Source organism: Arachis ipaensis, chromosome B09 (assembly GCF_000816755.2).
Source record: "Arachis ipaensis cultivar K30076 chromosome B09, Araip1.1, whole genome shotgun sequence".
Classification (NCBI taxonomy): Eukaryota; Viridiplantae; Streptophyta; class Magnoliopsida; order Fabales; family Fabaceae; genus Arachis; species Arachis ipaensis.
Genome location: NC_029793.2, coordinates 138,045,880 through 138,060,686, shown reverse-complemented (window position 1 = coordinate 138,060,686; position 14,807 = coordinate 138,045,880). Strand labels below are relative to the sequence as shown.

General features: G+C 35.7%; 1 protein-coding gene across 7 annotated transcripts; it reads left to right on the top strand.

Annotated features, from left to right (window-relative positions):
* On the top strand, positions 4,032–10,753 carry LOC107618776 (tRNA pseudouridine(38/39) synthase). 7 transcript variants are annotated; one of them, XM_016320928.2, is made up of 15 exons: positions 4,033–4,405; positions 4,738–4,797; positions 4,983–5,073; positions 5,522–5,594; positions 5,835–5,880; positions 6,094–6,204; positions 7,725–7,812; positions 8,348–8,444; positions 8,745–8,805; positions 8,924–9,054; positions 9,296–9,413; positions 9,641–9,764; positions 9,957–10,064; positions 10,147–10,212; positions 10,353–10,753. In XM_016320928.2, exons 1-15 carry the CDS (start codon positions 4,340–4,342, stop codon positions 10,442–10,444), a joined length of 1,332 nt encoding a protein of 443 aa, XP_016176414.1. In that variant the 5' UTR covers positions 4,033–4,339; the 3' UTR covers positions 10,445–10,753. The 7 variants fall into 7 exon arrangements, with proteins under 7 accessions (XP_020966413.1, XP_020966412.1, XP_016176414.1 ...); XM_016320927.2 differs by having other exon boundaries at positions 4,980–5,073; XM_021110754.1 differs by lacking the exon at positions 4,738–4,797 and having other exon boundaries at positions 4,032–4,405.

The window sequence follows — 14,807 nt, the reverse complement described above, 5'->3', positions numbered from 1 at the left end:
TCATATAGAGTAAATTTTGGCTGATTTTACTTTGTTGTGTTGATGACACCATTGAATCTATGAGAGTCCTCTTCTTGTATGGTTGAAATTTAAAAAGACCTATAACAATAAAATTTTAAAGGAATCTATCAATCTCACTTTTTTAAGATTGTGTTTATTTGTGAAACTAAAAATCAATCTCTAGTTTGGTGGAAAGAACAGTTAGAAATTGTGGTTTTAGAGAATGGAAAATAGTGGAACCTAATGGTACGACAAGAGGACTAATATTGACTTGGAAAGAAGGCACTGTGATGCAAGTTATTCCGGCTGATGATTATTATGTCGCTGCAAATGGTAAAGACTCATCCTTTAATGTCTTCTTATATGTTTTCATTTGAGATGCTCAAATCAGATGTAGGCAGTTCAATTCTATGAAATTTCTGGCCTAATTCCGCAAATTGATGAGAAGGCTTTGATTATGTGAGATTTCAACACTATCACTAATCAACAAGAGAAGGAGGGAGGACGTGAGAAATTTTTTTCGTCCATTTCTAACATTAATTTTATTGATGATTGTAATTTCATAAATCTTGGTATGTCTGATAAACTGTTTACGTGGTCTAATCGAAGAAGTGGGACTGAGCTTATAAAGGAACAGTTAGATAGATGTACGACTAATCTTCCTTGGTCTAATTCATATCCTACAACCAGAGTCTTTAGATTATCAGAAAATGGATAAGATTATGCTTCTTTGTTACTAGAATCAAACTTGTAATTGAAAAGAACAAAAAAATTATTTAAATTTCAGGAGTGATGATGTAAATTGGATGATATTAGAGCTTTCATTATTAATGTCTAGAGGTCTGATTTTAAAGGATCAATTATGTATAATCTGGCTCAAAAATTAAAAGTTTATAGACATCGTATTATACAATAATAGCAGCTTAAAAGTCAAATTTCAGAATTGAAATTAATGACATAGAAAGACAAATTGAAGCACAAAAGAGGTTGGTTTTGAAGGAGGGAATATAATGAACTAATTGAACTTGAGCACAAACTTGAAGCAAAAACTTCTATAGAAGAGAGCTATTGAAAGAAAAAATCCAAAATAAAATGATTACAAGCTGGAGGTAGAAAGACAAAGTTCTTTTACCAGAATTTCTAAACTATAATTTGGAGAGCTAGAATTTGAAAATTGGAAAAAAATGATAGTGATTATGTTACAAAAAAGAAAAAGATGTAACATTATTATATAACTTGATGATAATTTAAAATAAAATTAACTTTTATATAAAAAAAAAGAATAAACTACCATTTGTACCCATGAATTTTGCGAATGCTGACAAAAGTGTCCATTAAACAAGAAAACTAGCGTTGTACCCATGAAAGATGGGTTCCTATAAAAGAAAAAGTATTAAATTATCAATTAATGATCTTCTTTTAGTCGCTAAGAAGTCTTTCGTTCAACATCCACTTAAAAAATATTTTTATATAAGTGTATAACATATACATGTATAGAGTGTGAGTTGATCAGATAAATTTAAAGTTCAACTCGCACTCTATCCGATTCGCACAAAAATCCTACTCGTTACGAATCGGGTTGAATACCCACAGGTAGGAAAATGGATCTTCTCAATTTTTTTAACAATTGAGAAAGTAAAATGTACTTTCTTACCATTAATTTTATAGGTGAGATCAACAATAAATATGAAAGAGAGAATAATAAAGGGTTAAAAATCACACTTTACACTCCCAATTTTTTTTAACAATCAATTCTGCTAGGAACCAAGAGGGATTCAGCCAATTCCTACAAACTTTTTAATGGGTTGGACCTCCAACTTTTTAATGGGTTGGACCTCAAAACTCATTTTAATAAAAATAAGTTAATATATATGGATGTTTCTTCTGCTAAGCATCAGAATGTTTCTTTTTCATACTAAATGGATGTTCTTTTATATATTTTTCGAATTTTTTTGTATTGAAAATATGAATGTCTCTATTTCTTTAAGAATTTCATAATTTTTTTTAAAAATTTTATAGATCTTTAATTATTTTTACTAAAATATAACTGTATATTTCTTTTGTTAGGTATTAGGATGATTTTTTTTCATATTAAATGAATATTTTTTTTTATATTTCTTATCCGTGATCCACTACTCCTTTTGGCTAAGATCAAGTGTGTAGTTTGCAGTCTCAAAAATGACGAAGAAACTTGAGAACAAAGCCAAATAGGCATTCTTAGATAACGATTTTGTCCTCGCCATTGATTACTACTCTCCGCCGATTTTTCCTATACTCTGGTGTGTGACTCTCTTTATTCTCATATTACTCTCTCTTCTTTACATCTTAAGGTGCTTGTTTTTCTTTAAGATGGTAAAAACCGAGTTCTTGCACGGAGTTAATTATCTCTTTGCATCATGGATCTCGTGGCTCTTCCTTCTTGAATCGTCACCCTTCATGACACCCAAAACCGTCTCTTACCTGGTGCTGTAGTGGTTGTTCGCGGTCCCTGTGGTGATGCTTGACGTGAAGATCTACGGGCAGTGATTCGAAAGGGAAGAGGTCTTTGTTGACGGTGGCGAATCCGACGAGTCAAATGTCGGTGATAGAAGAGAAGTGGATCGCAGTAGGGAGACAGAGCGGGTCTTACGGTGAGAGAGAGTCTGTGTGTAATTGTTAGAGGTGTGTAGGTTAATGTGAGAGAAAAGAGATGAAAGTTTTTATAAATTTTAATTAGATTTAATTAATCAATTTTAAATTTTAAAATTAATTATTAATATTTTTTTTGGTGACTAAATAGAAAAGAAAGAAAAAAAAAGAGACAAAACCAAATTAATTGGCTAGGGTCATATCTAAATCTATTAGATGTTGAAGCTCACTCCATGGTTGGCTCCAATTCGAATGAATGTCCGCGACAGAAGCAGCTGCTTTAGCCATACAATCTGCAACACTATTTGCAGTCCTCTGAATTAAAAGAATAGAGACTCTCCAATTCCAATTCATAACCTCCTGTATATGCTTTGCCAAATCCCATTCCGGAATATCCTTACCAAGCATTCTTTGGTTTACCAAGAAAAGAACTTCTAAACAATCTGTTTCACAAATAACCTCACGAAATCCACTCTCCCAAGCAAGAAGTAAGCCTTTCCAAATTGCATACAATTCAGCAAAAAGAACACTGCACACTTCGACTTTTCCAGTGCAACCTTTCAACCAACATCCATCAGGATTGCGAATGATACAACCAAAACCAGCATAGCCAGAAGGAGCAAACCAACTAGCATCACAATTCAATTTAACAGAATAAACTGGAGGTGGAACCCAATGCAAACAAAGTGAAGGAGGAGACAGAGATTGATGCATAGCAAAAATAGTGTGAAACTCCCTTACTGAACTACGAATCAAACTCACCACTTTACTAGCACTCCATGAATCATCTATATTAAATAAGTCATGATTCCTGCTTCTCTAAATCCACCAGATGGTCGAAAAGAAAAGAAAAATATTTTCACTCCTTGCACCTCTATAGAGCCAATCATGCAAATTTGAGTTATCTGAATACAGGCCTAAAAGGTTCCAGACCTCCTTGGCACTAGGGCACTCCCGAAGACAATGAAGAATTGATTCAGAACCCTTCTGACACCGATGACAGGTGCTAGATAAAGCTAAACCACGACCCAAACGAAACTCTGCCGTAGGAATAGCATTATGAAGACTGAGCCAAATCAAGAACTTGTACTTCTCAGGAATATGCAGTCGCCATACACACAACCAATTATCATGCTCATTCCAGTCAAACTTTCTTTTGGCTAGCCAACTGTACCCACTCCTAACTGAGTAAAGTCTAGAAGATGCCACACCCCACGACCAACCCGAACTCTCTCCAGCATTCAAATCCGGATTATAAGCATTCAAACGCTGTTTGACATCTTAATTAATTAAGTTGTTTCATTTTTAACTAATTAAAAATTGCTTCCATATATTTTTCTTTTAATAATTGAGAGAATACATTCCCGCCGAATGTTGTCACCCCCCTAAATGAAACGTGTTGACCTTTGATTTCTCAACAAAATAATTTGCAACGATAAGAATTTTCCGAGTGAAAAAATGTCGGTTTACCACTTTACCCATTTTTCATTCAAAGGGGAATTTTCGAAAACGATGTTGTAAATTGTAATTCACAAATTTTCTCAGCTTCTGTTTTCAGTGTGCAGAAATTTGAAACAAAACAAGAAGCGGCGGAGATTGGTTCCCGTTACGGTTTAGGCTTCAGAAACTGCACCAAACCTACACGCTCTGGTTTGGTTTCTTTCGTTTTAATCATTGCCACTATTAACATAACTCTAACTGTGCTTTAAGCATGGCGACGCAACTGAATGGTGGTGACAACAGTGACCTCATAGCCACTTTGCAGGCCAGGGTCAAGGTATTTCCTTTCAACTCCGATTCTATTTTTCAGGAAAATAATATTTCATGAGTGTCATCTCGGATAGATGGAATTCTTTTTGTAGTTTTAGACCCACTTAAGATATCATTGTATTTTGTAGACATTTAGATATGAAAACAGTGAACTGAGCTAAAGGATTTGCTGATATTATGTTATGTTTATTTTTTTATTTTTTTATTTTTTTTTCAATAGTTCTGCTGGGATGAGGGTTTAATCTGGAATTCTGGACTTAGAATCAACATTGCAACTAAATATGTGTGTGTGTGTGTGTGTGTGTGTGTTTTTAACTGATTTGCGGTTTATAAAATCAGGAATTAGAGGCTGAGAATGCAAGGCTGTTATCTCAACTTGCTAATTGTCAAATTCAAGAGGTTAGCTAGTAAATTGTTTCATTTTTTTTTTTAAAGTTTGCTCTTTGTTTAGTCTCCTGGGAAGTTAGAGCTAGTGGCAGTTTTCATGTAGGAAATACTAAACAAAGAGAAGTGATTGCGAAAAAGGAAATCACCTATGAAAAAAAGAATAAAAGTGAGTGAAATTTTGTGTAAATATGAAGCAGGTGGAGAAGAAATTACATGGCACTGATGCTAAAGAAACAAAATCGAGAAAAGGCAACAGGAAATCAGGAGAAAAGATAGAAAATGTGCCAGGTTTCTTTTTCTACATCCTAAGTTTATTTCAAACACATGGCCACCTAGTACACAAGATCAATGAAAGGGATGCACCCAAGGAGTAGCCTGAATGCATTAGTAATTGATTCCATGGCTTGAATGGGTGACCTCAAAGCTCAATGGTTGCTCCAAGGCTTTACTTCTTTTCTTCAAACACATGATGGCTTGAAATTTTTTATAAAAATTAACTTGCAAACTGAAAGCTTCACTTTCTGTTCTTCAGTAAATGCCTCAGCTGTGTTTAATGGACTTAATGAATTCAGCGATTTATTGATTTGTATACATGGTTTGCCCCTTCCACATCACAAGTTGTAGGTTGTAATGAAATTTAAATGACAAAGGACCTAATTTGTTTTTAATCTCATGAGCAAGATGAGTTTAGCAAAACAATTTGGCATTTCGAATTAACTTCTGCATCTTGGTGCAGGCTATAACTCGAGGTTTATGAGTCATCACAGCAAGAGATATGTAGCTTTAAAAGTTATGTACTTTGGAAAAAGGTATATGTATCGTCACTATTACATCTGGCCTTGTTTTTTCTGGACAATTTGCCCATCTTTACTGAAAAGACAGCTGTTTTAATAAGTTGTACATCCTCAGAGCATTGGATGTATAACCTTTGTGTTTTTCCTTCTTCTTATTTCACTTTTTTACCTGTATTCCTTGAATTAGAAACATATAGATTTCATGTGATAATGAATATGAAGGCATTTTAACAGTTTGGTATTGGCTAAATACAGGTACTATGGTTTTGCTTCAGAGGCACAAATGGAACCTACTGTTGAGGTTTGTTATGTTGCAGATACACAAGAAAATAATTCTGAATTTTCTGGGGAAAAAAAATTGATCGAGAACTAACAACAAAACATCCGATGCTCATAAAGATTTTTATTTGTTCTGGATGTACACCATGTGGATAGTTATTTAAAAAAAAAAATATCAGCGTGGCATTGACTGTGCGATTTTATTTTTTATTTAACTTAGAACATTTTTTTGCAGTCTGAAATTTTCAAAGCTTTAGAGAAAACTAGGCTTTTGGTTGGTGACAGGAAGGAGTCACAGTATTCAAGATGTGGTAGAACAGACAAAGGTGTTTCCTCTGTTGGACAAGTAAGTTAATGTTGAAAGGGGGAAGAAGAAAGGGAGTGTGCTTTCTGTTTACTATGACTAATACATTGACGTTTATATGCTATCCTTTGATGTATTTGGCTTGAATGAGATTCACAGATATTTATAGAGTTCATATGTGATTTCTTCTAGGAAACTCCTTTAGCATCTATACAGAGGGACTGAAGAGCTCCTTTCAGTCCTTCACTACTTTGTTTTCCTATCTTTTCCTTTGTCTGATGCCTTTTCATTTTTGGAGGATATCTTACTTTCCCTAGAAACAATGATAGTTTTATCATGCAATCCTTGATAATTCAAATTGTTTGAGTTTTTGTCACAACAACAACGATGCCTTGTCCCATTAGGTGGGGTTCGGCTACATGGATCAAACGAGGCCATTGAACTCTATTATGTATCATGTCTACAGAGAGATCATTTACATGTATATTTCATTTGACCACCTCATGGATAGTTTTCCTAGGTCTTCCTTTGCCTTTCACCCTTTATCCATCTTCCATCTCAGCTACCCTCCTGATTGGATGCTCTGTCGGTCTTCTTCTCACATGTCAAAACCACTTGAGACGCGATTCTACCATATTTTTCACAATAGGTGCTACTCCAACTCTCTCTCTTATATCTTCGTTCCTTATTTTATCCAATCGCATATGACCACTCATCCATCTCAACATCTTCATCTCTGACACACACTTAACTTATGTTTACGCTTCCTTTTGGCTGCCTAACACTTTGTATCATAAAGCATAGCCGGTCTGATAGCAGTGCGATAGAATTTACCTTCTAATTTTAAAGACACTTTTTTGTCACATATAAAACCAAACGCACTCCGCTATTTTGACCAACCTGCTTGGATTTTATGATTTACATCCTGTTCAATTTTTCCATTATCCTGTATAATGCATCCAAGATACTTAAAACTTTTAACGTTTCTCCAATTTTCACCTCTGTATTAGGGTTTTCCCTTCGACGACTGAATTTACATTCTATATATTCCGTTTTGCTACGGCTTATGTGCAGACCATACACTTCTAGAGCTTCTCTTCATAAATCCAACTTTTTATTTAGGTCTTCCATTAACTCTCTCATAAGGATGATATCATCGGCAAAAAACATGCACCATGACACAGGTTCTTGGATATGTTATGTGAGTACTTCCAAGGCTAATGTGAAAATGTATGGACTTAAGGATGATCCCTGGTGTAATTCTATACTAATAGGAAATTTCTTTGTCACACCATCTTGAGTCTTCACACTAGTTGTATCCCCATCGTACATGTCTTTAATTGCACGAATATATGTGATTTTTACTCTTTTCCTTTCCAAAATCTTCCGTAAGACCTTCCTTGGCACCCTATCCGAGTTTTTATTTTTATTTTAAGAGGATGTATCAGCATCAAATTTCTAATTATGATTAAGACTATTATGCTGTTGATTTGTGGATTTATGTGATCTATTAATAACTTGTTACTTTATTGGTTCTCTCATTTGGTAACGTTTTGATGCAGGTGATAGCTCTTTTCCTAAGATCAAACCTCAAGATATCTGGAGCAAATGATGTAGGTTCTGGAGAAATTGCTTTAGAAAGTCAATATGGTTAGCAGAACAATCTTTAGAGCTTACACAAGTAGACATTTAATGGTGGATCTGATATCACCATGAAACAATTTTTTCCATAAAAATTTCCCAGGATTTACTAATTAATACCTTTAGAAATTAAATTTTCAAGTGTTAAGCATACAACCAAACTATATATATCTGACTACAACATCAGTTAAAGTCTTAACATTAACCTTTTATGTGGATGGCATAGGGTTATTTCTATTGGTGTATGAAGTTTGATTTCTTCCCTTCCTCTTACCACCTCTTATTAACATATTTTGTACCCAGCATAGATACCAACCGGATTACTTATTAGGCTGCTTTGTTGTAATAGGTTTGGGTTCAATGCTTTTAGCAGGTTTTCTTTATAATGTTTTTTATGTTATGGGTTTTTGGGAGTTTTCTGATCATTGATGATTGAACCATGCTCTTGACTATTTTGTATAACTATAACAGTTTGACAATTGTACAGATTTCTTTTCCCCCATTTTGTAAAACAAATATATTTTTTTTCTTTTTTAAACTGCAGAAGGGGAAATTGATTATCTGAGGGTGCTCAATCGAGTCCTTCCAAATGATATTCGCATTATGGGCTGGTGTCCTGTTCCAGTCAATTTCCATGCAAGGTTTGTATCTCTAACTTCATTTTCTATATGAATATCAAGTTATACTGAGTTTGAGAGCAACGGGGAACAACTGATTGGGGAAGTAGGTTTGATATGGTTAGGTAAACCATACTATTGTGGTGAAGTTCATACTCTAACAGATTTATTGAATCATGAAGTAGCTGGAATATTTTCATTTACTTACCCTTCAAATTGAAACGGGCTTGCAGTAAATCAAATTTTAAAATATTAAATAATTAAGCTTGATATTTTGAATTATAGTATTTTTTCATCATGTCCCTTGCTTATTTGTGGATGCAGGTTCAGCTGTTTAAGTAGGCAGTATAAATACTTCTTTTGGAAAGAAAATTTGAATATCCTGGTAGGAAAACATTACCCCTTTGCAATCTTTTTAGATATCAAAACCGCCTTTTCTCTGATTCCTATAGACATGTGAAATTGTGAATTTTATACATTTTTCTTTGGTTCATGTCCATTAGGCAATGGAGAGCGCCGGGAAGAAATTGATAGGAGAACATGACTTTAGAAACTTTTGCAAAATGGATGCTGCAAATGTGCACAACTACAGGAGGAATATCACATCACTTGAGATGTCTCCCACAGATGTGAGGTTAAGATTGGTAGACAATTTTTCTGACCCTTATATGTGTTTTTGTTTGTGTGTTTGTGAGTGGATCCTAAGGTTAGGAAAACATAGGATAAAAATCTAAGATGTAGAACAAGCTGAGACTTTTTTGTTGGCAATTGGTAGACCCTATGTAATACGAGGAGAGAACCCTAATTCTGTTTCATTTCAGAATTCAGTGTTTTTGGGCTTGAAGTTTGTGCATCATTTTCATGTTTATCTGCAGGTATGGTGATAATGAACTTTGGGTGATTAAAATCAGAGGCAGTGCTTTCCTATGGCACCAGGTTCGCTGCATGGTTGCTGTTCTATTCATGATTGGCAAAGGCCTGGAATCTCCAAATGTGGGTACCTAAAACTCTCAACTAAATCACTTTAAAATTATGTTTTGCTGTTGCCTTGTTCGTCCTTTAAGTGTGTCCAGTAAAGCCATTCCTGTCAGATGACTGATGGCCGTATGTGTATTATATGACATTTTCCAATTTTACTTGCCGAAGCCAATTTTAGATCCTAGGAATGTTCATCCTTTTTAGTACTTTGAGCTAAACACTTCACTGCTTAAATTTTGTAGGTAATTGATATGCTACTGGACACTACTAGTATCCCAAGGAAACCTCAGTACACCATGGCTTCGGAGGTTCCATTGGTTCTTCAGTCATGTGAATTTGAAGATATTAAGTTTATATGCTCATCAGGTAGTTCTGATTTTTTCCTAGATTACGGAACATGGTGACTTGCTGTTTCACTGGATTCTTCCTAGAAGTCCAGTACCAGTTAGCATATTGGAGATGCATCGTCTTTCAAATTTTTCTTCTTCGCTTGCCTAGTTGTGAATTTTATTTAGAGAAATTTGATACTATCACTTCATTAATTTGTCTCGTATATAGATTCTGGAGAAGCACTGCGTGCACACTTGGTGAACGAATGCCAAAGTTACCAGCTTGAAGCTGCTATCTTTCATGAGGCACTTCTTAATTATGTGCCTTTATCAGAAGGTACAGCAAAATGCATTCCCGAATTAATATCGTATTCCTTGTGTTTACAGTGGTCTAATGCTGATAACTGATCCTTTTCCAGATCAACCTACTCGAGAAATCAAAAAGAAACCTTCACATGTCCCTATTATGTTGCGACCAACTGAGCGTGAGTTTCGGTCACCCATATTTTAAAGTTTGCATAGAAATCTACTCAAATGCATGTGTCTGGAATGTTTATGAATTTAGTTCTTGTAAGCTTCACACCAGATGTTGTTTACTGACTTATTCTTACTGAACTAAATGCAGCATCATATGAAGAGCGCCGCTCCAAATTCAACTCAAAACATGAAGATCATATTCATACTGCTCATCTCAACATTGTAGGCCTTCCTACATAGGTTGTATTATCAAGTGATCACTTTTTTCCTAATTGAAAGTTCTGATGTAGATTGCAATCTTTTTATCTGGGCTATTCAAGCCCCTCCGAGATTTTATTGTGAGCAAAAGAGCCAAAGATAATTAATTATCAATTGTTGATGCAAAATTACTCACCCTAACCTGCTATTTACTTGGATACTAGCACTTTGTTGTATTTAATCTTTCATTCTTGTGAGTAAATGAAATGAGTCAAATGAGATTAACTGAAATGAGTAATGACCTTAACTGAATGCAGGTGAACAACAGTTTGCTTGGTTTTGACACTTTCAGCTTTCAATTTTATGCCGGATCTAATTATATATTTTAGATACTTTTTTAAAAGGTAGCTACTTCCATAAAGACAAAATGATGTTGTAAACTGTTAGATAGTTTAGTCAAATATGTCAAACTATTTAATAGTTCACAATATCTTTTTATATAAAGATGACTTTATTGAAATAATCACCATTTTAAAATTGTCTTTTGATAGTTGATTTATAAATATTTGTATACAAATACCGGAAGAGCTTAGAGTTAGTGTTCAGTTCCTGAGAGGATGCTCAATGTTGAATTTACTTGAAACTTTTATGGAAAATGTTGAATTTACTTGAAACTTTTATGGAAAAAAAACTACAAATTTTGCTTGATTTCCGTTATGAAAAAAAATAATTCAATCCATGTGGAAATAAACCAGAAATTATTTTTAATATGGAGATAAAGATGATGTTTTAGTTGAATATTGATATTTGAAGTGTATTACAATATTGTAGATGTATAAAAAAAGTGTTCAACACGCATCCTGCGTGTTGCTAAGGTGTTGACACGTGTCCAGCACGCATCTTGCGTGTTGAGTTCTTACTTGCAAAATTCACTCACCTGTAATTACACCAAATAATTTCATTTTTAATAAAAACAACAAAACAACAACAAAGCCTTGTCCCACTAAGTGGGGTCGGCTACATGAATCAAACGACACCATTGTACTCTGTCATGTATCATATCTACAGAGAGACCGTTTACATGTAGGTCTCGTTTGACCACCTCATGAATGGTCTTCTTAGGTCTTCCTCTGCCTTTCGCCCTTTGTTCATCTTCCATCTCATCCACCCTCCTAACTGGATGTTCTATCGGTCTTCTTCTCACATGTCCAAACCACCTGAGACGCGATTCAACCATCTTTTCCACAATTGGTGCAACTCCAACTTTCTCTCTTATATCTTCATTCCTTATTTTATCCAATCGCGTATGACCACTCATCCATCTCAACATCTTCATCTCTGCCACACTCAGCTTATGTTCGTGCTCCCCTTTAGCCGCCCAACACTCCGTACTATACAGCATAGCCGGTCTTATAGCGGTGCGATAGAATTTACCTTTAAGTTTTAAAGGCACTTTTTTGTCGCATATAAAACCAGATGCACTCCGCCATTTTGACCAACCTGCTTGGATCCTATGATTTACATCCTGTTCAACCATCATACATATCTTTAATTGCCCGAATATATGCGATCCTTACTCTCCTCTTTTCTAAAACCTTCCATAAGACATCCCTTAGTACTCTATCATACGCTTTTTCCAAATCAATAAACACCATATGTAGATCCCTTTTATTACTACGATACCTCTCCATCATCCTTCTTAATAGGTATATCGCTTCAGTGGTAGATCTGCCTGGCATAAATCCAAATTGGTTCTCTATTACTTGTGTCTCTTTTCTCAACCTCCGTTCTATCACCCTTTCCCACAACTTCATAGTATGACTCATAAGCTTAATCCCTCTATAGTTTTCGCAACTTTGTATATCCCCTTATTCTTGTAGATAGGTACCAAGGTGCTCTTTCTCCACTCATCAGGCATCTTCTTAGACCTTAAAATCTCATTAAAAAGCATGGTTAACCAGTTGATGCCTTTTTCTCCAAGACCCTTCCAAACCTCAATCGGGATATTATCAGGTCCTACTCCCCTGCCATTTTTCATCTGCTTTAGAGCCTCTTTTACCTCGAAGTCTCTAATCCTTCGATAGTAGTCAAAGTTTTGATCTTCTTCCCTTGTGCATAAACGACCAAGGCTCGGAAGAGTCTTCTGTCCCTCATTAAATAACTCGTAGAAGTAGCTCTTCCACCTTTCATTAATCTTCTCCTCTTGAGCCAACACCTCTCCATCCTTATCCTTTATGCACTTAACCTGATCCAAATCTCTCGTTCTTCTTTCCCGGCTCTTTGCGATTCTATATATACCTTTTTCTCTTTTTTTCGTGCCCAAAGACTGGTAGAGACCCTCATATGCTCTTGTTCTTGCTTCACTTACAGCCACTTTTGTCTCTTTCTTAGCCGCCTTATATTTTTCCCAGTTATCTGCATTGCGGCATAAAGACCACTCTTTGAAGCATCCCCTTTTTATCTTTATCTTTTCTTGTATACTCGCATTCCACCACCAGGACTCCTTGTCTCTTAGTCCTATTCCTTTAGATTCACCAAAACTTTCTTTTGCTGTTCTTCTAATAACTTCTGACATCTCCCTCCACATCTCTTCCGCGCTTCCATTTCCATCCCACTTTGCCTCTTCTCCTACCCGTCTTAGGAAGCTTCTTTGTTCCTCATCTTTCATCCGCCACCACCTCGTCCTTGGGTTCTTCGTATGATGTCTTTTCCTCAACTTTTGCTCAACGCGGAAATCCATGACGAGCACCCTATGTTGTGTTGTCAAACTCTCTCCCGGGATAATTTTACAGTTAATGCAAAATTTCCGGTCGACTCTCCTCAACAAGAAGAAGTCGATTTGAGAGCTTGTCATGCCACTCTTATAGGTTATAAGATGTTCGTCTCTCTTTTTAAAACATGTATTTGCGATGAGAAGATCAAAGGTTGAGGAAAAGTCCAAAATAGTTTTACCCTCGGCATTGATCACCCCGAAACCATGGCCTCCGTGAATACTCCCATATCCAGTCACTTCTCTCCCAACATGGCCATTTAAATCTCCTCCTAAGAAAATCTTATCTCCCAAAGGTATGCCTTGAACCAAACTCTCTAGATCCTCCCAAAACCTTATCTTGTGTTGTTCGTCCGAACCCACTTGCAGTGCATAGGCGCTAATCACATGGAAAGCACCTCCCTCCACCACAAGTTTGATAGAGATGATCCGATCTTCCACCCTCTTGACATCCACTACGTCCTTCTTCCACTGCTTATCCACAATTATTCCAACCCCATTCCTATTCTTCACCTTTCCTGTATACCAAAGTTTGAAACCAGAAGTATCCAACTCCCTAGCCTTTGCACCAACCCATTTCGTTTCTTGTAGGCACATAATGTTAATCTTCCTCCTTGTCATGGTATCCACCACCTCCATGGACTTTCCTGTTAGAGTGCCTATGTTCCATGTCCCAAATCTCAACCTTCTGTCGCTTCGACCTTTACCTTTTACTTTGTGAACTAGCTTATTTACCCTCGTCCGTTCACGAAAACGCGAGAACCCTTGCTCATTTAACACTACATCCGGGCACCGATGCAGCGGCTCTTGCTTTGACACCGTACTCGAGCCATACGGCGCGTTGCTTCCGGGCAACGACCTAGCTTTAGCGCAATAATGTCTTTGATTCATGTCATGAGGGTTCGGCTATATTTTTATGTTGGTTGCCGAAGACCTAACACAACCCTCCTCCTTTATCCAGGCTTGAAACCGGCTATGTACCGCAAGTATAACATAGGCGGAGTTTTCATTTTTAATAAAAACACCAATATTTTTTTCATATAAAAAAAAATTAGTCGAAATAAACTTGCTATGAGCCTATGACCACTTTAGGAGGAAAAGAAAGAAAAAAGACAAAAGCTACTTCTAAAATACTTTGCCTGTCCATGTTTCCAATATTTGGTGCCTTGAAGGCTTCAATCAAACTCCTCCAAACCGACAATTCAGCATGTGGAAAAAGGTTGAATTCCCTAAACAACTTAAATCCCTTCCTTACCTTTTCCTCGATGATGGTGGATTGGTGGGATAAGATAATAATAATGGCCCTATGCTTGTTAATTGTTATCATGTATATGTATGAACTGGAAGGGATATACATTTCACGCCAACTATTTAAATTGAAAATGCAATCCATTAACATCAATAATGATTGGTTAGGGTTAGTTGACCCTACCATCCATCCAAAGTTTAGGGTTTTTTAAACAAAGTTCGAGTTTTAGGATGACAGCTACATTGCACAAAAATTTGCACTATAAATATTTGACTTAAATATATTTATTTAGAGTAATGATCAGAATTTTTATTTATTTTTTAATTTTTAAATGAATAAAAATTTAAAGATAAATTATTTTTCAAAACATACAATAAATTCAAATT

What these genes read in the sequence shown, in the direction of transcription:
- LOC107618776 (XM_016320927.2), top strand. Translation starts at nt 4,340, where the DNA reads ATGGCGACGCAACTGAATGGTGGTGACAACAGTGACCTCATAGCCACT. An exon ending in CCAGTCAATTTCCATGCAAG is followed by an intron (nt 8,445 to 8,744) that starts GTTTGTATCTCT and finishes TTGTGGATGCAG; the next exon opens with GTTCAGCTGTTTAAGTAGGC. An exon ending in TTATGTGCCTTTATCAGAAG is followed by an intron (nt 10,065 to 10,146) that starts GTACAGCAAAAT and finishes ATCCTTTTCCAG; the next exon opens with ATCAACCTACTCGAGAAATC.